The following is a 22,629-nucleotide window of genomic DNA, read 5'->3' on the forward strand; positions in this document are numbered from 1 at the left end:
TTCTGCCTATGTTTTCCTCTAAGAGTTTTATAATGTCTGGCCTTACGTTTAGGTCTTTAATCCATTTGAGTTTATTTTTGTGTATGATATCAGGTAGTGTTCTAATGTCATTCTTTTACATGTAGCTGTCCAGTTTTCCCAGCACCACTTATTGAAGAGGCTGTCTTTTCTCCAGTGTATATTCTTGCCTCCTTTATCAAAAATAAGGTGACCATATATGTGTGGGTTTATCTCTGGGCTTTCTATCCTGTTCCATTGATCTATATTTCTGTTTTTGTGCCAGTAGCATACTGTCTTGATGACTGTAGCTTTGTAGTATAGTCTGAAGTCTGGGAGCCTGCTTCCTCCAGCTCCATTTTTCTTTCTCAAGATTGCTTTGGCTATTTGGGGTCTTTTGTGTTTCCATCGAAATACAAATTTGACCATTTATTCCCTTGTTTAATCTTTTCAGTAGCCTGGAATAGCCTACAGACAAAGCCCAGACCCCACAGCATGACATACAAGGCTCTTTGTAACCAGGCTCCTACCTTCCTCTTGAAACTTGCATAGTTCAGCTGCTCCTATGGAGGTTGCATTCTCATGCACACGAATGATCTTCTTGTTCTACAACTTTGCACTTTTGCTTAGCAGGCCCTTCTGCTGTGTGTCCTCCCTCTCTTTTCTTACCTTTCTTTACCTCACCAACTCGGCTCATTCTTTCAGAGACTGCTAATGCAGCTGTTCTTCTTGGCAACTTAAGGAAAGATTAGGTACCCTTCCTTAATGGTTTCTTATTATCATGTGTTCTGATTATGAGGACTTAAGATATTACATTCAAATCATCCATTAGCACCTGTTGCTCCCATAATAGTCTAACACAGAGGTCAGCAAACTCTTTTGGTAAAGAGACAAGTAATAGATATTTTAGCTTTCTGGGGCATGTGGTCTCTGTGACAACTAGTCAACTCTGCCATTGTAGCACAGAAGCAGTCAAAGATAATAGCTAAATTAAGGAACTTGACTGTGTTCCCATACAACTTTATTTACAAAAAATAGATGGCAGGCCAGATTTGGCCTGTGGGTTATAGTTGGTAAGTTCTTGATAATGGAAATCACAATCATGTCTTATCTTTCTTAGTATCTCTAGCACCTATTTTGGTGCCTGGGATCGGATCGAAGGGTTGCTAAATACATGTTAATTGAACTAGGAGTGTGTTAGCACCTCCAAACCATCACATGCCAAGTGCTTATTCTTGTTTTTATTTGAAGTACAGTCAGGTTGCTGTTAAACAGTTTCATTTCTGTATCCAGCTTGCATGCCTCATTTGAGGACCAAAAGTGAGTCAGTACTTCCTAAATTAACAGGTCACACTCTAAAAAGGAGATCTGTGTATCCTGCCTGAGCATCTAAGGCTTCTTGCTAATTTTCTCAGGTATTCCATTACCCTTGGGTCTTTCATCTCTCCTTGAAACCAGCCACAGTGCCATCTGCAACCTGTTTATTGAAAGCTGTGTAACTAAGTACAGTAATAGAATTTTTCAATCAATACCCAATTGTAGCAGAAGCCAGTGAAGAGATTTCAGGGCAGCTGTAACTTGCTGAGATAACTTGGTGTCACTAAGAAATCAGGCAGCAGAGAGCAGTATTAACTGAGTTCCATCAATCACACATGTGGGCACTGGGCCTGAAATTTGGTATAGGAGCTAGAGGATTGCATGATGTGTATTTGGTTGTGTAAACCCAGACAACAAATTCATCTGAACTCTGCTTATGACATTCAGCTGGTTTGGACCCCTCATAACAGTTTTCTTTTCTTTTCCCCAGTTCAAAAATTCATCAGTCTCCTCTGTGCACATAGCACAAAAGGAGGAGCAGTGGCACCTAATGGTAACCCTGGGAGAGTTGGTACCAAGAGGGAATATGGCCTAATAGAAAGAAACTTGGAAGTCAAAAAACCCAGAATTCAAATCCATCTCTTCCTCCTACTGTGTATTTTGGGTCTGAGTCAGGTTACATCCAGAGCGTTATTTTTCCTGCCTTTACAGTGGGGAAAATGCCTGCCTGCCTGCCTACCTGCCTGCCTCATCACAGTGTCTCAGTGAATTTCAAAGCAATTTTTGGCTGTGCAAATGCTATGCAATGATAGTTGTTGTATTATGAACACCTCAATTATTCCGCTTCTCCAGGGAATGTTGTGTCAACCCTAAGTGAATTTTCCTTATAATTTAATCTGTTAAGTGCCAGGAGTTTAATTTTAACAAAGTTTATGTAAGTCTTTCTCAAAGAATGCATAGCAAACTAACTGCTTTATTAAACCAAATAGTCGATGCAGATTTAACCCATGTGTTGTTCAGAGTTAAACTGGGAATTCTGCTTCTGTTAGCAGTGTCATAGCTGTAGGTGCTCCTGGCTGTGGAACTGACATGTGATTGGGCTCTGGCTTCAGAAGTAGTATGGCTTTTGCCTTCTGGAAAAATCCCAACGACTTTGTTAGACTGAGCTATTTGCCTCTTTTCCACAAAGGGAAAATTCATAGTTGGAGAATTATCAAAATACTGTTGTAGTTGGAAGGAACATCCAACACCACGGAGTTTGATCTCTTCTTGGAAAGAAGTGAAATGAGATCCCAAGGGTTTAATGACCTGCTCGTGATGACACAGAAAATGAGTGTCAAAGCTCACACCCAATCCCTGATCACCTGACAACATTAACAGTAGTGGACATTTGCATAGAGCTTTACAGTTTCCAAAACATTGGCATATCTGTATCTTATTTGGACCTCTCGGAAATCCTGTGAAGTTGACAGAGTGGGGGTCATTCCCTCCATTTCCAACATGTTAAGTGACTTTTCTAAGGCCAGCCAGTTGCTGTCTGGTTGGGAAGAGATGCTGGGGACATGCACCTATCTTCTGATCACAGGTTCCAGTTTCATTCCAAGCCATCATATTTCACACCCCTGCACTGTGCCTTGTATATTAGAGCATGCCGTGTAAGTGCTGCATGGCATCTGGGGCAGTGTGGCTTTGCTGACTGCTCTGAATTTTCCTCCTAAAAAAAGATGTCTTCTCCCAATAAGTTATTCCTGTTTCAGAGCAGTTTCTCTAGTGTGGCCGTTGGTATGCTCTGAATTGTTCATAAAGCACTTAAAACCTTACGGTGAGGTCTCTACCACTGGTCCTAGCAGTCACAGGCACCTTCACATCATATCAGCTCTTACCCACTTGGACTCACAGTCTGCTTCTGTCTCCAGCCTCATGTCCTGCCCCTTTTTTCTTAGCATTTTCAGTTCCACCCATGCTGAATTAATTGAAGTTCCCAGCATAAAGAAGCCTCTATTTTTTTGCTGTTTTAGTAAAAAATATTTCAGCTGGAAGCGATGCAACCCCAACTCAAACTGGGTTAAACATACCAGGGAATTTATCGGCTCCTGAAACTAACAATCCAGGGATAGATCAGGCACTGCTGGACTCAGTATTTCCAAATTAGTATAAGGAAGACGTCTGTCTCTCTTTCCCCTTTCCTTCAGTCTGAATTTTTCTGTGTTAGATTTCTTTCTTAGGCCGATTCTCTCAAGTGGAAGGAAAGATGACCACTAGCAGTTTCAGATTTATATTAGCTAAGCAATTCCATTGGAATGAGAGTACTTCCCACCACCTCCAACACTATGATAGCATCAAGAAAATGGTCTTTTTGAATTGGCTTAATTATATATTTCCATACTTAGAATTGGGACATGCAATGAGTTCAGCCCAATCCACATGAACTGAGAGTAGGGATAAGAGAGATTCCTGAAATAAAACAACACATTGTGTTCCTGTTAATGGGGAGTGAATGCTGAACAGGCAAAAACAGCAAACTTTCACTACACTCACGAAAAGGCCTGTCCCTCAGTTCACCCTGTTAAAATATCTGGTGCCATCTTACTTACCTAGAAAACTCCTGTTTATCTTTCTAAACCCTACTCATAAGCCATTTACTATGTGGATGATTTGGGGGTAAGTTACTTAACCTCTATACGTTTTAGTTTCTTTGTCTACAACATTTAGAAATAATCAAGCATCAGACTAAGGCTCTCAGTTGGTCAATGTGTCCTCATTATGGCTGTGTCTCAGTATTACTGATTATAGTAATGTCCCATGAAACCGAAAAAATGAACATGAAGTGATTTGGCCTTTTATTTAATGTCTCACAACCTGCTAGACTACAAGCATTACTGTTTACTCTGCAGCTCTTGAAATAAGTAAGACTTAGTTCTTTCATCAGTTGCCTTGACATAGGATGTAGAATTTATAAGTCTGATAGACAGTAAGGCATCTCTGCCGTCATGCCCAGGAGGTTGCTACTGTCATCTCAGGAGACTCCTAGTCTGAGAGACTGGAACCCCCTCTATCCCCTCTCTCCATATGCTCTTTTCATCTTCATGCTAAGAAATGTCCTAAGTCCTCAACTCCTTGCTTTTAATCTTTGACATGGCTTCTGTTGCGGTAGCCAATCTCTACTTCTCTTCCTTCCATGTCTTTCCTGTCTACTGCTTCACAGGTTCTCTGATTTTATATCTAATGATCATCAATTCCTTTTTTTTCCTAATTTGAGATACAATCAAGACACCTTTTTGGATGATAATCTCATTCACTTCATTTGGTTACCTAGATGTTTTCTCTTGTGCTTACTGCTTTGACATTGTTCTCCATTCCAGTAATTTCTTGGGTATAATTTTTGATATGGTATCATTCTGGATGTTGGAAGTTCCTGATTCCTCTTTTGAAAAATAGCAAATGGTAAAAAGAGGAAATGATTTAACTCTTGAGGTAGATTTTATTTAAAAGTTCGAAAGCCACTAGTATTGTTCTTACAATTCAGAATTTTTCTTCTCCATTGCCCAATGCATAGGTATAAAATTTCATTTATACTGTATATTCTGTTCTGTTGAAGAAGAAAATAGAAGCCACAACACTTGTAACAGGCCAATAGAAGCCACCTGAGTATCTTCTCCAATGATAACAGGAAGTTTAAAGTGCCTAGTGACATTCAGCTAAATCTTTTGCTGGTTTTAGAAGTCTAGTCTGTGATTTGTAATTTATTTATTCAATAAGGAGCGATTGATTATGTATTATGTGCCAAGAATTGGGTGCGGAACTGGAGACAGAGGGATGAAAGATATGATATGCATACTTGAAAAGCTCAAATCTCTTAGGCCAGACAGACTGGTAAGAAGACAGTTAGGAGAGTATGATAAGTGATGAAATGCCTCTGGAGGAATACAGGAGGGGCCTTATAGTGCATTAAATAGTGACCCCCCAAATATATGTCCATGTCCTAACCCCCAATACCTGTAAATGTGACCTTATTTGGAAATAGGGTCTTTGAAGATCTAGTTAAGGATCTTGAGGTGATATCATCCTGGATTTAGCAGGGGCCCTAAATCTAATGACTTGTGTCATTATAAGAGAAATGAGAGGGAGATTTGAGACAGAGCCCCCCTGGGGAAGGCCATAGAAAGATGAAAGTAGAGATTGGATTTAGGAAGCTACAAGCCAGGGAATGCCAAGAACTGTTGGCAGCCAGAGAAGCTGGGAGAAAGGCACGGGGCACGTTCCCCCCACAGCCTACAGAAGGCACGAACCCCATCGAAACCTTGATTTCAGACAGAGAGAGAGTAATATTTTTTGTCTGTGTTAACTCACCAGTCAGTGGTAACTTCTTACGGCAGCTTTAGGAAATGAATACAGGCCTTTAACCTAGACTGCAGGCCTGGGGTGAAAGAGGGTCATCCAACATAAAATGCTTCCCAGTTCAGGAGACATTTCAGCTGTAGACTGGAGGCCAAGGAGGAGTTAACCAATTTACCGATGGGGAAAAGAATTCCAGGCAGAAAAAATACATGTAAGCGTAGTCCATTTTATTGCCAGAGAAAAAGTCTCCCTAATTCATAACTGTGTAGAAGAAGGGCAAGAGACATGTTACTTACCCAGTTTGTTTCCTTTGGACAAAGTTCTTGCTTCTACTCTGCGGCGTCTACCTGGTCCATAGATTATTGGGGGAGCTGTTGACTCCTCTCACGCCTCCACTTCTATCACACTGGTTTAGGGGACCATTAGTTTCTCTTCTGAATTATTGTAATAGCTTTATAAGTGGTCTGTTTGCTTTTATTATCGCCTGTCCCACCCCATGGTCTATTTTTCCTCAACACAGCAGCCAGAAAGATCCTGTTAAAACCTAAGTGACATTATGTCACTCTGTAGCACAAAACATTCCAACGGCGATTTCATTCAGAGCAAAAAACCAAAGTCCTTAAGTGTCCTAAAGACGCTAAGAGAAGTGCGATTCCATGAGCTTTCTGCTGCCGTCTCCTGTGATTCAGCCGCTGCCTCACCTGGCCTGCTTGCCGTGCCTGAAGGTGCTGGGTAAGGACCTGTGCCAGGACCTGGGCACTGAGCTGTTCTCTTTGCCCAGAACACTCATCACCCCCCTTGTCTGCCTGGTCTGCTCTCTCTCATCCTTTATGTGTCTGTTCAAATGTCAATTTATTAGGCCTTTATGACTACCCTACGTAGGTATTAACCCCTCTCCTAACACTTATCTCCCTTACTCTGCTTTAGTTTTCCCCATAACACTTATTATTATCTGAATTTTTGTACTTTTACTTGTTTTTCCCCCACTAAAAGGTAAGCATCATAAAATCAGAGACATTGTCTGCTCTGATCATTGTTATATGTTAACTGCCTAGCAGAGTACTTGGTGCATAGTAAGATTTCAACTGCTGGTTTTTGAATGCATGGATCAACGATTCTTAGATTTTTTTTTAACTGAGAACTTTATAAAAGAAATGAAAATGTTTGATAGGAATTTCGAAACCCATGCTTTATTTAAAAAAACAAATAAATTTCAAGTGTAATATTATACAAAAGAGATGACTGAGGCCTGCAGTGGGGTCTGATATTCATTCCATGTTCCTTCTCACTGAAAAAACAAATGAGCAAACAAGAAATTGGGGTTGCCAAGTACTTTTTTTTTTTTTAACCTGAACTCCCTTTTTACTTCTTACAATTATCCAAGGAAAGAATATAGTCCTTGAGGCCCAAATGTTATCAAATGGCTTCTGAGGGAGGCTCTGCTTCTCTCCTGTGTACTTTGCAAATGCTGGCTGGGCTGTGAGATGCCCCATCTTGTCTTTCTGTCCCTCTAACCTGGTACTCTGTACCTGTCATTTCCTTGCTGGGATCATAGTACACTGATCAGAATGAACAGTCTCTGCACACTGTGGGTATAGAGGAGATATTTTAAAATTCTCTGCATGAGCGGATTCCCTTCCAGCTGAGAGTCTGAGCTGGGAGCAGCTCCCCAGCTGGGCAGAAAGTTGGACGCCATGAAAACTCCTTTATAACACCCTCAGGAAATAGTAGCCACAGCATCTTGCTTACCCTCTTCATAGGCAGCGTTATGTGGGCTAACCAGATGGATACAAAAGCAAGCTCAGCCTGTGTGGGGAACTGTGACTGGGGGGTAAGGCAGCCAGTGAAAGTGACAAGGGACAAATCTGGAGAGGAAGGCAATGTATCAGGCTCTGTGCCACTTGCTTTCATGTTTATATTGTCATTTAACTTTGAAACAAATTTGATGAAGAGGTATTTATGTCTTCATTTCACAAGTGAGCCCACAGAGGCTCAGAGAAGGTGAGTAATTTAGCCGAAGGTCACACAGCTAGTGATTTAATCCAGGTTTCTCTGATTCCAGGGGCTGTGTTCTTTTTACCTGTACCACGCTGCCTATAAATTAGAAATACATTTAGAGGGATTTGAGCTTAAATATTTCAAAAAGAACACTGGCTGAAGAATGAGGGCAGCTCATGTTGTAGATGAGATATAGCTAAACATCTAGACAATACAGATAACCAGGCGGTGGTGAAGGCTAGAGGCCCGGTGGGTGTGTATGAACATGAAAGCAGCCATTAATCAGACAAGCTCGCTTAAGAGGACCCTGGGTTTATGACTTTGAAGGCAGCCAAGGAAAGGTGAAATATATGTTTTGAGTCCACCAGCAAGCAGTACTCTTTGGAATTCCTTTGCATTCTACAACATGATAATTAATAATTCTAACTCTGGATTCATTGGTCAGGACCTTCAAGCATGGAACTGAAAAGTAGTACATTTTCAACAAAATACAAATGTAGCCTGATAGCCCTGTGAATTAGGGTTTCATTCACCCTTGGTTCCCCACATCAGTGTATTTGTCCTCAAATGGGTTTCCCCACTGTGTATATAAGTATGCAACTAATAATAATAATTAAGATCTTTTGAGTACCTGGGACTAAGTATTTGACCTTTATTCCTTATAATAACCATGTAATGAGGGTGCTATTTTTCTTTCAGTTTTGTCATGAGGGAAATAAAGTTCATTGATATTTCTAGATCAGCCCCAGGTCACACAGCTAGAAAATGGCAGATGTGAGATCAGCACCCATGGTGCCCATTTCTGAAAGTCTCTCATCTGAAAACCTAGGTGTCTGTCTGTGTTATGTATTACAGAGTGTGGGTGCGGAGAACAGTGTTTGCTGCAGGGTCTGATTGCTAAGGTAATTCTTTTTCATTCCTCTATTCTTTTTATGCTTTCATCCTTCGCTCCTCCCTTATTTCTACCTTCTCTCCTTCCCTCTCCACATTCTAAATCCCAAACTAATTTTCTCCCATTGGGTAAAGTTGGCATCACTTCTCTGATACCTGATGCTGTTTTAGAATCCCAGAGCCTGGAATCCTTTGTCTCTGCTTCCTAATTAACTTTCTCTTGAGCAAGGCATCTACTTCTCTCCTCTCAGTTTTCCCATTTACAGAATGAAGGTACCATTACAAATTACCATTCAAGATTCTTATGAAGCACTTTCTAAAACAAAGCATAGAACTCTTTACAAATCTGGGAAACTGTTCAAGTTCCAAGATGGAGGTGGGAAATGGAAGAGCTCTCTTGAGAACCTGGATCCACCCGAATTACCCAGCTTCTGTCACTGCAGCTGGGATCCATATCTCACTCAAGATTTAACGTCTAATTCCATGTGGTTATATAAAAATCACATAGTGATTTTTCCTGGGAGAGCTTGCTGGAATTTATTTCTTAAAATCTCTAGACTGTGACCTCCAGGGGTAATAGATGTGTTGGGCTCCAGTATGGCAGTGCAGCAGGGAACCTTCTGACCCTTGCACCCCAGGCTTTCTCCTCAGCTGCTTTTCACAGCTAGCACTTGCAGGCTCCCATTTCCTAATGCTCCAGGAAATGCTGAACACCAAATTTTGAATTGCTTTCAGAGTTTTGGTTGCAAAGATGTAATTTGACTGTTGTTTTAGTTTGTACATTGTAGGGAGTCCCAAACTAACTTCCTGAATTCTGCTTTTGGAAATTTGAACACCATCTCTCATTCTATTCCTCTTCTTGGGTTTTTGTCTTAATCCCCTTCATCATTTTCTTTGTTATTGATTCCAGTGCTCAACGAGCTCTCAAACTCTGCCATCGATTTGTGTGCCGGTTAGGGAAGGTAGGCTGCAGAGAGTTTTGATATTTGGAAGAAAATGCTGTACTATATTAATTAACCTGGAGAGAACGAGATTGACAGATTTAAAAAGAACTAACATTTACTGAGGACTTACAATGTGTGGACATTATGTCAAGTACTTTACCTGCACTGTCTTACTTAAGCCCGGTAATATCAGTATGATGTAGGTTCTCTTAGTGACCTAGTTATACAGGTAAGGAGTATGAATATAAGTTCATTTGTATCTTTTTTTTTTCTTTAAATACAAAGCAAAAGTGGAACTACAGACATAGAGAACAAATTTATGTTACCAAAGGGGAAATGGGGGGGAGGGATAAATTAAGGGTTTGGGATTAACATATACACATTACTATATATAAAATAGATAAGCAGCAAGGACCTACTGTGTAGCACAGAGAACTACATTCAATATTTTGTAATGACCTATAAGGGGAGAGAATGTGGAAAAGAATATATATATATGTATATACATGTATATGTATATAGCTGAATCATTTTACACCTGAAACTAACACAACATTGTAAATCAACTATACTTCAATAAAAAAATAAAAATTAGAAGTTTGATGCTCAAGGAGATGAAGGAACTTTCCAAAAATAATCACAATGGTAATCATTTTGCAATATATAAACATATCAAACCAGCATGTTGTACACTTTAAACTTACACAATGTTATATGTCAATTATATCTCAGTAAAGCTAGGAAAAGAAATCAACCAGCTAATAAGGGCTGGAACCATGACTGGAACCTAGGTCTCTCTTTCCAGAGTCATGCTCTTAACCGCTCACTGAGCCATAGGTGGTCCTGAAGACTTACCAAGGCACCCCGGTTGTTTGGGTGATGTGTCAGTGATTGATCCCACCCCCCAGGGGCACATGGTTGGGGCTGAATATCCCTCATTCCCGAGTTCTTAGTAATTTCCTGTTGAATTGCTCTCCCTTTTATATGATTCTTGCAGTTCTACATTTCAGAGATTTTAAAATCATAAAAATGAATTCATATTCAACATTTTGATTCTGCCTCCCTAAGAAAGAGACCACTCTTGTTCTGAATGAAAGTGAATTGGGGAAAAATAAGGTAATATTGGCAGTCCTAAATCCTTCATAAGACCAGTGGGTATCTGGTGAGACAGGCCGAGCAGAAGTGGCCCGTCTGTGAAGTAGCACAAATCCTGCGTTCATAAAATCCCAGCTAATCCCCCCCCACTCCTCCCTCACAGCCCCTCTTCCAGGCAGCTGAAACCTCTTTTAGTTCTACCCAGTTGTGCTCCATGCCTCTATACCTTTGCAGACACTGTTCCTTCCTCCTGACTTTAACACCCTTGGCCCCAAGCTGCCTGATGGTTTATTATTTATTTTTCTGATTCAGCTGAGGCAGCAGCTCTTCTTTGGAGCCATTCTTGACCTTCCAGGCAGAAACAACCCTTTCCTTCTTTCTACCTCCTTTTGGTTTTGTGTATTGCTAGGATCTGTAAAGCATTATGTGGTCCTCACAGTCTGCTCCTTAGGCCCTTTGCACTTGTGGCATCCTCTGCTTGGAGCACTCTTCTGCCTGATAACTGCACGCTCACTCTTTCTCCTCTTTGGGTCTTTTCTCAAATGCCACTGTCTTAGTGTCTTCCATGATTACCCTGTTCAATTACAACCTTCCCCACTGGCGTACTTCATATCCCCCTGGTCTGCTCTATTTTTGGCCATAACACTTGTCATCATCTAATTTGTGATGTCACTGACATGTTTATTTTGTTATTCTGTATCTTCCCCCTAGAATATAAACCCATATGTTGACATGTTTTTATCTGTCTGTCTGAGCCCTGTTTCTCAGAATAATCCTTGGTACAGAGGGTACTCAATAAGTATTTATTAATTACTAAATTAAGAGACTGTCTTCTCTCAACTTTCATCATACTGACATTTTGAGCTGGATAATTCTTTGTTGTGAGGCTGCCCTGTGCATATAGGATGTTTAGCAGTATCCCTGATTTCTACCCACCAGTAACATTCCTCCAGCTGTAACAACTAAAAATGTCTCCAGACATTTCCAAATATCCCCTGGGGGGAGATTGCCCTCAGGGAGAATCCTTGTGTTAGAATCCCAGATCCTGGAAAACAGGGATCATATCTTTTTAGAGTATCTGGTGTCAAGCACACAGTAGATGACTGATAAATTTATAAAGCTGGAATGATCTGACTTGATCTAATGTTTATCTCAAATTTCACAATATAGTTAGTTTGTACACAAGACTGTCTTCTCAAACTTTTTATTTTCTCTGTATAATTAAATTACTCTACCAAGAAATATGGGTTCAGTATCACCAGAGTTCAGGATGATATAGAGGAAGGCAGAGTTGCAATAAACATGACCATGGCCCTTAAGAATCTCATAGTCCAGTTATAGAAACACATATATAGCACCCCCCAAATGCAGAGGGAAGCATTATCTCTCCATTCAAGATATGCCACTCCTGTCTAGTTCATCTTCTGTAACAGATTTTCTTTAAAGGCCTAGTGAGCAAATATTTCAACTTTGCAGGCCATATGATCTCAGTTGTAACTACATCCATAGAAAATAATACTTGTAGACATTTTCTTATCTTTTCAGTCTTTCTAGAGCTAAAACCAATATCTCAATGTGAAGATTTCAAGGTTAATCTAAAAGTGACTCTATGCCCACATCCTATCACAAAATGCTATGGACTAGAGAAATGTGGCTATCACCAAGAATGTATGAAACAAGTACATGGTTTAAACCGCAGTTTTAGTGGATTGGGAAAACAAGTCATTGATTCATAACTGCATTTATAAATTACGTACAACAGAATATAATACAATACCATATATGGAAGGCAGTACAATACAGTATAATGCAAGGCAATATGATAGAAAATATCAGAATGCATTACACATACTAAGAGTACATTTTATATTTCTGGTTGTCTATGTGTGTACGTATGGGGTTTCTGATGTAAAACTTATTTCTAACTATTTGGTGTACTAAAAAAGATCAGCAAAGCACTGTTTTAAACCAACTAGAATAATGGATAGAAAAATGGAAAAGTCTATACGCAGATACCCAGGCAAGACACTATTGTACCTTAAGGTAAGTAACAAATCTGGAAAGTAGATGAGAGATGGCATGATGGAGAGGATGGCTCACAGATTGTAAAATGCTCCTGCTTCCCCACACGGCTTACTGTGTTCTGTTCTAATGTTGTCTCTAACCTTGATGTGAGTTATCAACACCTGTTCGTTTTCTTCATTTATTTGTTACCTTTCTGCAGGACAAAACCATGACCTGAACTGTCTCTTTGCCTGGGCTTCTCCACCTGGCAAAAATCCCACTCCTTCTTCCAGGCCCAGCTCAAATGCCAGCTCTGTTGCAAAGCTTTGCCCAGGTGCACCAGGCACAGTTAATCACGTTCTTCTCCACGTTCTCTCAGTAGTTTATTCATACTGCTACAGGGGCATAGATCACATTTGAATGTGCTTGGTTTTATATGTGCCATTCTCTGCTACTCGATTGTGAGCTTCTTGGGCATGGAGACAATTTTCATGTCTCCTTTTCGACTTCTCAGCACTCAGCACATTATCTACACATAGTAGGTGGCTAATCCCTAAACGGAGACTGCTTAGTGATGTTGTTAGGACTCTGATCTTGAAACCCAGGATGCCACTTAGTAGCGGTGCGACCTTTGATAATTTGCCTTACTTCTCTAAGCTAGCTTTCTCATCTGAAAAGGAGAATAGGGTGAGAAATGCACAGCATTGCTGTAAAGATGAAATCGAATAGTAGGTCTATAAGGTACTTAATGGGTCTTCAATAAATGGAATTTACTGTCACTATGGTTGTCATTATTATTAATACTGTTGAAAAGAAGAGTGGAAACGGCTAGCAGAGCCGCAGATACAAACACAAATAGTAAGTGATAGGAGTGAAGGTGATTTAGGGGCCAATAATTAAATATTAAGTTATGCAGTATATTGTGTGCTTGAGGCCAGAATGATATGAAAAGTGAGAATTTCAGACATCTGGATGTTTGGTTTTATATATCAGAATAGCTATCTGATGGTTTTCACTCTTACCTTTATATTTTACACTCTTGAGGGGAGACTTTGGGAGGAGGCAAAAAAGGGATTAAAATAACCTAATTTTACTCATGGAGGTACCCCATAGACTTAATTGTGTAAAGTCGGAGTGGAGTTTCTCACCTGCAACGCTACTGATGTTTTGGGCCAGATAATTTTTTTGCTATGCAAGATTGTCTGTGCATTGTAGGATATATCCCTGTCCTCTACCCACCAAATGCCAGTAGCACACTGACCCTACCTGCCATCTTGTAACAACCAAAATGTTTGAGGGGATCTCTGATAAATATTATGTTCTGAACAAGGTGAGGAATAAACCAAAAAGCAGACATGGTGGCGGGGGGGGTGATCTCACCTTTATTATTGACAGAGCTGGATTGGAGAACATGAGTTTAAGTCTGTAAGTCAAGCTGGTTTGCTAAGAATAAACACAGAATAAGACCAACTTACCCACTGAATCCCAGGGAGAAAGGCATCATCAGGGAAGTAAGGAAAATTGATACCCTTTGAAGGCATCTCACTCCCAAGAGAGAAGCAAGGTAGGCATGGAGTTTTACTGAGCATGACCAGATGTTAAATATTTTCTCCCCCCTTTGGAATTTAGGTGCATATAATCAAATTAATTATAATCTTTGGTTTATGACACCTTGTAACCATTGGTCCATGGTGGCCAGCTTTTATTTATTTTGATATCTTGATAGTTATTTTTAATAATGAAATTCACACCTACTAACTCACCATCCAAAATAAAACTAGAAATGTAAATATTACTCACTCCTAATGATAGTTTTTCTCAGCCCATTCTCCTGTTTCTCCCACCCAAGGAATATCATCCTGATATATATTGTTTCCAAATTTTCCAATAGAATAAATCTCTCTACCTCCCCAGGGACAGAATGAACAAAGCTGGCAAAGAGAGGGCAGAAATGAGCTTAAGGAAAATGCTTTCTCAAGGAAACCAGGAGGGAGGGAAAAGGGTTTACTTCTACCTGATGGTGTTGATATGTTTCCTTATTTTTTCAGAATACAGGGTGTCCCTAGGAACTAAATATATGCCAGTTATACTTTAAGAGGATCATACCAAGTGTTTAGAACTTGGAGGGCTATTACTTTTTTTATTAGTGTAAAACAATTTTTGTCAAATTGAGCACATGGTGATAATACTGGGCATCCACAAACCTGGCATCTGCAAACCCACTTTCTCATTCTGTTCCCCTTAAAGTCCAAGTTTTGTTTCACATGCTAAGAATTTTTTAAATATAAAAAGTAGTCTTTCTTTGGATAAACTCCCTCAGTTTTGAATTTTTTAATTTATTTTATTGCACAGTAGCAAGAGTCCTTTCAAAAATAGAATCATACCATTTTAGAGTTGATCTGATCCAATATCTCCCCCAGGGTAGCAGTTAATAACAAATGACATTATAATGACAGATTCAAGTTTGTAATCTCATTGAATAGCTGCGGTCTACAAGCCATACTTTGGAATCTAGAAAGTGGTCGACAAAGGAGTGACACACCCATGATGCCTGAGTTCTTCAGAGTTTGCAAAAGAGCTATGATTCCAAGTCCTATGGCAAGCCACATGATACTGCTGGGGTCAGCAAGTCAAGGAAAGAGTGACAATTAGCCCTTACTAAAGAATAAGTGTCATAGCATAGGGATCTTTTCACTGCTCCATCTCCAGAATCTAGATGAGGAACTGGTGCATTATAGCACTGGTATTTGGAAAAGCAAAGGCCTGGTGGTAAGTTAAGACAGTCACATCCAGTTCTTAAGCTTATTCCACTTGCAGTGCCCTGTGCTGGGTGGTTTACGTTGGTAGTTTAATTTAACCTGCACAGCATGGTGTTTTCATTATTATCATTATTGCTTTGCTCTTGAGAAAACTGAGGTCCAGAGGAGTGAAATTATTTGCTTAGGTCACACAGCTAATAAAATACAGAGCAAGGATTTGGACCATGTGGTTTCTACCATCCTGTCTTCTCATAAACTAGAAAGAGGTATAGTAGGTGACCTGGCTTCTTGTTTTGGTTATGCCATCAACTAAGTAATGCTGTGCAAATTATAGGTCCTTTGAGTACCAGAAGAAATGCTAGGTTCATAGTTGATCCAGAAGGGCCTATCCAGATATAAATAATCTGTGCACAATTTTTAGACTAGGATACAATAGTGTGTTTTGATGTTTTATGAGGTTTCAAAGAAAACTCGCACTGATCTTGATTTCTCCAGAGTAGCTTAAGTTTTGGATGACATGCTCCTTTTTAATTTGCTTTTGTGTTTTTTGAAATTTTGGGCATATTACCTAAGGTTCAAGTAGGCAGTGAATTTCTTCTTTATTCCAGATAAGTTCCAATAAAAGCAGTATGTGCAATTGGGTGAAATGTGACTAAAAATGGACAAAAATGGAGTTTAGGTAATAGGTGCATGAACTTGCATAACTCCCTACACCCCTTCTTCAATGCAATGGGTGCAATTTGGGAGATATTTTTTTCTTCCAACTTATAGTCAGTTCCCTTAGCCCTTATGGGACCATTCAAAAAGGGAATAAACCTGCCTATGTGAATAACAGATTGCAGGTGAATCTGCACTGTATCTTATAAAGAGGAGGTAAGACTTTGAAGCCAAAGAAGTCTTTGTTTGAATCTTGGCTCTGTTGCTTATCATCTGTGCAGCTTACAGGAGGCACTTGATTTCTGAGTCCCCATTTCACCATTTTTATTTGGAAACAGTAACACCTATCTGATATTTGATGATAAGGGCTACTAGTACTCTTTTGAGAAACTAAATCAAGCACAAAGAACAAGGGTTGCCTTAAACCCATCTTGGTGAAGCTGAACACCTTATAGGATGGGTTTATGTTGTCTGCGTATTAGACAATTTGCACAAGTTTCACAGTCATAACCAATTAATCTTATTTACGAAATACTTAACACTATGTGCCAAACACTATTTTAAGTCCCTTACAAATATTGACTCATTTTATCCTTATGGCACCCTATTTATTCTATCTGCACATTTTTAGAACATCACAAACATATGCTTTCTTCACAAAATCTATTATCATTTCTGTTTAAGAGGTGAGTAAAGCAAGAGCACACATGTATTATAAAACAACACCAAGTCTCCTAACCATGTCTGCTGATGTGTGTGCGCGCGCGCACACACACATGTGTGTGTACACACGTGTGTACACACACACGTGTGTACACAGATCTGGATCAAGTGCTGTTTGTGCCACAAAGAAACCCAGACTGAGCTTCCTGCTTCCAAGCCCCTGCCTTCTTTGGATGCCACTTGAAACTTTTCTTTACCAGATTTCCATCTGTCATTTTTAGCTTGCAAAAAATTTTTCTTGTTCTGTTGTTAACTTTGATGCAGAGCTCTACTCTAAATATCTTACTTCAAATGTTTGTCACCAGAGCCCACAATGTGTGATTTGGGGGGCAAGAGATTTCATATACATTTGTATACGTATATATATATGCATTTGGTTTCTGATGAACATACCAAGGCAGATATTGTCTAAACCTTTTTTTTCTTAGTCTCAGGGTACTGAGATGCTGGAAATAGGAAATGGTATTCGAATACCAAGATACACAGTATATATCCTCTGGCAGAAACAGAGGAGCTCACGATTAATTGCTAAACTACAGAATGTTAAATCATCCAAGGGACATCAAATGATGTGGAAAATGACAATATTGTGAGAAGTTCTATTTACTTGAACTAGCATTCAACTATCAAAAGACATAATGGAGCTTTTTAAAGTTAGACCCGTATTATTTATGTGATGATGGCAAAACATAACCATGACATTTTTCCAGGGTGACATTTTCCAACTGCAATTAAAAATCAAAACATTTGTTCACTGCGCTCTCATGTGAATAAAAGAAATTCTGCGTTAACAAGTTGCAGTCACCTTCATTAATGAGAAATTTTGCAGGTTAAGAACACAAAATTATTGGTTATCCAGCAGGGTTTGATAATAACTTATTCAGATGGAAGTATTGCACAGTTGTGAGAACAAGTGTTTTCCTGTCCGAACAACCTGCAGAATATAGACTAATTCATTCAGCAAATATATTTTGAGCATCTACTGTGGCCTCAGATTCTGAGACTATGGTGCCACGAGGAGCAAAAACAATCATAGTACTTGCCTTGATAGGTCTTGCAGTCCAGTGGATGGAAGAGGAGATGGTAATCAATTATGCATAAATAAACATTTATATTTAAAAATGCAAAGGGAAGGGGCATGGAAATATGCTCTGCTAGTGTGTAATAAGGGGAACTAATCTAAGGCTAGCAGGGTAGTGCTGAGATGGCCTTAGCATGACTTTGCAATGTTTATCAAAAAGGTTTATCAAGTCTATACCCCTTGAAATAGGATTTTTACATTGAGGCACTTGCCCTAAAGGAATAATTTGTGATGTGTTAAGCATTTTTTCTATAAGTACAAGGCATTGTTTTTATTATAGAAATGTTGGAAACATCTTAAATATTCAAAAGTAAGCACTTAGTTAAATTTATTATGTCCTTAAAAATTGTTTTGATTACCAAAAATGTTTAAAAAAATGTAAAAATGTTTTTATTGTAATAAAAATGCTTAGTAAGAAAGAGTATCTACAAAACAGTGAGTATTTTAAATGCCTTTGCCTTTATCCTAACCCTGTCCTTTCTAGTTCCTCAATTGATTCTTTGATTTCAAATATATCAATAATCATACTAAGAGCAACTGTAAGAGCTCTTCATACTAGCTACCATTTAGCACCAAATGCTTTATATCCATTATTTCAATTGATCTGATGTAAACCAGTGAAATAGGTATTATTTCATTTATTTCTTTTTGTATACCGTGACTTTTAAATATGTCAACATAGATATGTATTCCCTGTGCAACAAAGAAAGAATTGTTTCAATGCCCATGCTATTTACCATGAGTTTCCTTACTGCCATTTTATCTAAGAGAAATCCCTTATCTTTTTGTGACAGCATTCTGCGAAGAGGGCTGCAGATATGGTGGAACATGTGTGGCTCCTAACAAATGTGTCTGTCCTTCTGGATTCACAGGAAGTCACTGCGAGAAAGGTAACCTCCTCTGGTGTGTGTGTGTGTGTGTGTGTGTGTGTGTGTGTGTTGGGGTTGGAGAGAGAGAGAGAGAGACTAAGCTTCAGAGAGAATGGAGGCTCTTTCTCTGGAGCTATAGTACTGCAGGTTGACTTAATACCTTATGTCTTGATGGTGGATGTGGCTCTCCTAAAGTTGGGTACCTTTTGATTACTGTGTAATAGGCATCCTCCTTCTGAAAATAGAGCTTCATTTGCCCTCCCTCCAACGTGTCTAATTTAGCAAGGTTGAGTCTATTCTCTGCCTCCGTTTGCAGTGTGCGTTTTTAGTGCTAATTAGAGATAAAGCCTGACAAACTGACCTGCCCCACGTAATCGTCTATTGGGTAGCGTCACAGGCAACCACTGGAGTTACAACGATTTGCTGCATCCACGGAATCGAAATTAGAACCATGTGCTCCTTGTGTAAAAGCACATTAAATAACCCCAGCATCAGGTTTATTGGTGTGCTTGGGATTTTATTATAATATTGGTTTATTAGGAACATTATCATTCATGGACCTGATAATATAAGCCAATTAGTATTGGTAAGATTCCATTATGTACAGCTTTCTATTTGCAGAAAATGTAGTGTTTACACTGGGCACTATTTGGTGAAATCTAGCTCTTTTATTAATTGGAGAAGTCCTCCTACCTGTGTGTAAATGAAATTGACATTCAGTGCCAAAGTGGCAGTGTATGTATCAGTGCAAACAAGAGGTTTATGCCATGTAAAATTGAGTATTTCATTGTATTTTCCCATGAGTTTCATTAGGTTAAAATCACTGTATTATGTGTTTCTGAGTCTGGAATGTCACACTTGACACTTCTCATAGTAGAGCATAGCAAACTGGAAATATGATGCTATATAGTCCTTATCCCTATTATTAGATGAGGGGGAGTATGTTTTCATCTAATGCCAAAGATCTAAGCAAAGCTCTTGCTTCCTTGCCTTCATGTTAAACGTTTCTGAATTTAAATAATAAATATTTTATTTTTATTTTTATTTATTTATTTTTTTTTGCGGTACGCGGGCCTCCCACTGTTGTGGCCTCTGCCGTTGCGGAGCACAGGCTCCGGACGCGCAGGCTCAGCGGCCATGGCTCACGGGCCCAGCCGCTCCGCGGCATGTGGGATCTTCCCTGACCGGGGCACGAACCCGTGTCCCCTGCATCGGCAGGTGGACTCCCAACCACTGCGCCACCAGGGAAGCCCAAATAATAAGTTTTTTAAATGAGCCTGCTTATTATACCCCAACTTGTTTGACATATTACATTTCACTGCCTGTGTATTTATAAGGCAGCCTGATCCTTTTAAAAACATGTCAAAATTTAACTACATAAATTATTCAACAAGGAAATCAACAATGAGCATCAGTGTTTCCATATTTTGTGATATTATCAACAAATCAGATCACATTTATTAAATAATAGTTACTTGGTTTGTCTTTAAAAAAGAGACATACAAAGAGCCAAGTTCTGCCTCTGAGCAGCATGAGAGAACTATCACATGGAACTGAAGGATTCTTGTCAAAAGCAAAGTAACTTAGCACACATAACCATATTGCAGTACATTTGATTTTAATTAGGTTTTCTAAAATGAAAACAAAAAAAATCTAAAGGTTTCTCATTATTTCCTCCAAAACTGCTATGTTTCCCTAAAATTAGAATTCAGGTATTAATGGAGACAGAATGGTGATGATGATAATGCTGATGATGAGGGATTCTAATATTACTAATGATATACCATTTATCATGTACTAATTATGCACGAGACCTTTTAAATGATTATTTTAATATTAAGAACAAACAAAAGAAATAGATATTATTACACTCATTTTATAGATGGCAGACTAAAGCTTGGGTAGATTAAGTAACTTCTGCAATGCTACAGAGCCAGTATTAGAACTGAGAATAAAACTCAACTTGTATTCCACAAACTACATTTTAAACCCTTGCATGTGTTTCAAAGGGATAACGATGAACTTCCTGTAAAATCCGGGCTCCTGGTGAATCAGAATATCTGGGGGAGGGTCCATGAGCCTACACGTTCACCAAGCACCTCGGGTTGCTTGTTATAAACCAGTCATTTTAATATTGTCATAGTGATATTTAACCAGAGCATCTACTGTAAAGTTCTTATTCTTTTTGCATAAAGAATTGGAGGAGAGCATTGATCTTAGACCAGCACCTGAGTCAGTGGCAGCCCAGGAAGAATCAGTTATGGTTTCTGATGGCTTGCTGATTTGACCTCTCTCCTTTGCTCTGCTCAATAAGTGGCTGAATCGGTGCTTACATTCTGGTCCATAATGTGGAACAGGAAAAAGTGAGATAAAGGAGAAAATCAAGACCAGAGGCAAAAGTAAGACAGATATTGGCAGGTCATTGGTTCCTAGATAAATATTAAAGTTGAGATTGAAAATTACTTACTCTTGAAAACTTATACAGTTGCTATAAGGTAAAAAAAAAATAGAATAAAATAAGGTTTCTCTGTATGTGATGTTGTCCTCCGTTTGTAGCAAAACCATTCCATTTAATATTGGCCAATATTCTAATTCTGTGAGATTTTTTTATGGATAGTATAAAATACATGTTTTTCCAATCACTTGTGTGCAAGGGATCTAGGTGAATTATAGGACGAACATGAAAAACCTGTTTCATATCTTTTCAGAATTATTTTGTCGTGCTCACTGTTAGCAATAAACATTAAATAATTCCGCTTGACATTGAATAGTGATGCTAGATGCCTTGAGATACAAGGTGCAAAGGAGAAATACAAATGCATTGTGAATGTCTCATGGCATAGTTACATTAAATGTTTTATTTGGTTTGTTTTCATTTTAGGGCTAATTAAATGGTCCCATTTGAGCTATATAGAATCCACTTACATTTAGTTTTAAAAATGTTTCTTTTGCCCCCGCCCCCCGTTACTGGTTTATTTCATTGCTTGTGATAGCCTTTCAGAATTCAAGTATATTCAGCTAAATCACTGAAAAAGAAAATGCCTATCTGAAATATAATGAGGTTGAAAATTCCTACTCAAGTTTGATGTGTAACACAGAGATGAGCAACTCTGCATTTATTTTATATTGATAAGATTTTAGTAAATGTACACTTTTCATAACCCCACTCAAGATAAGCAAACATTTTACCTCCCTTGGTTTCTGGACAACGTATTATGTTGGCTCTTCTCTTACCCTTTGTTGCTTCTCTGTGCCCTTAGCTTTGATTTGATTTCACATCTAACATGGAGATGTGTAAAGAGAGAGATGAGTGAAGAGCCAGTAAGAAGAGTAGTTGTGTTACTCTTAGGATAGAAAAGGTCCGCCAGTGAAATCTCTTTGTAATCCTAGAGCGCTAAAAGGATATCAAGCCACACTGATGTAAAGGAGCCAAATACAAAACAAAATGAAACAATACGAGTTGTCCCAGAGACTTTTCAAATATAAAATCAAAGAGTTACACTAAATCCAGAGATATGTTACTTACCATAAAATAGCATAGTATCATCCTCTAAGAAGTGAATGTTTTCTACTTAGCATTAAGCAAATTTGCAAGCAACAAGTAGAGATTAAATATGTTAGCAAGCTTGTCTAATGAAGGGTTTCTTAACCTTGACACTATTGACATTTTGGACAGATAATTCTTTGTTGCAGAGGGCTGTCCTGTGCACTGTAGGATGTTTAGCAGCATTTTAAGCAGGCTTTTTAAAAATTATATATCTATCTGTCTAATAATACTAAAAGATAAATATTTATATTTCTAAATATAAATATAAGCATTTTTTAGGAGACAGAAAATCATTTTTAGGGCTTCCCTGGTGGCGCAGTGGTTGCGCGTCCGCCTGCCGATGCAGGGGAACCGGGTTCGCGCCCCGGTCTGGGAGGATCCCACGTGCCGCGGAGCGGCTGGGCCCGTG

The 22,629-nt window shown here is 39.0% G+C and overlaps 1 protein-coding gene across 1 annotated transcript in view; it reads left to right on the forward strand.

Moving 5' to 3' along the window:
• The window catches only part of NELL1 (neural EGFL like 1), a 939,503-nt gene that overhangs the window by 707,629 nt on the left and 209,245 nt on the right, over positions 1-22,629 (forward strand). The window contains exon 15 of the mRNA XM_024118844.1: positions 18,599-18,694. Coding sequence (XP_023974612.1) covers positions 18,599-18,694 — 96 coding nt within the window. The remainder of the gene's footprint in view (positions 1-18,598; positions 18,695-22,629) is intronic.

This window comes from Physeter macrocephalus, chromosome 16, assembly GCF_002837175.3.
Source record: "Physeter macrocephalus isolate SW-GA chromosome 16, ASM283717v5, whole genome shotgun sequence".
NCBI lineage: Eukaryota > Metazoa > Chordata > Mammalia > Artiodactyla > Physeteridae > Physeter > Physeter macrocephalus.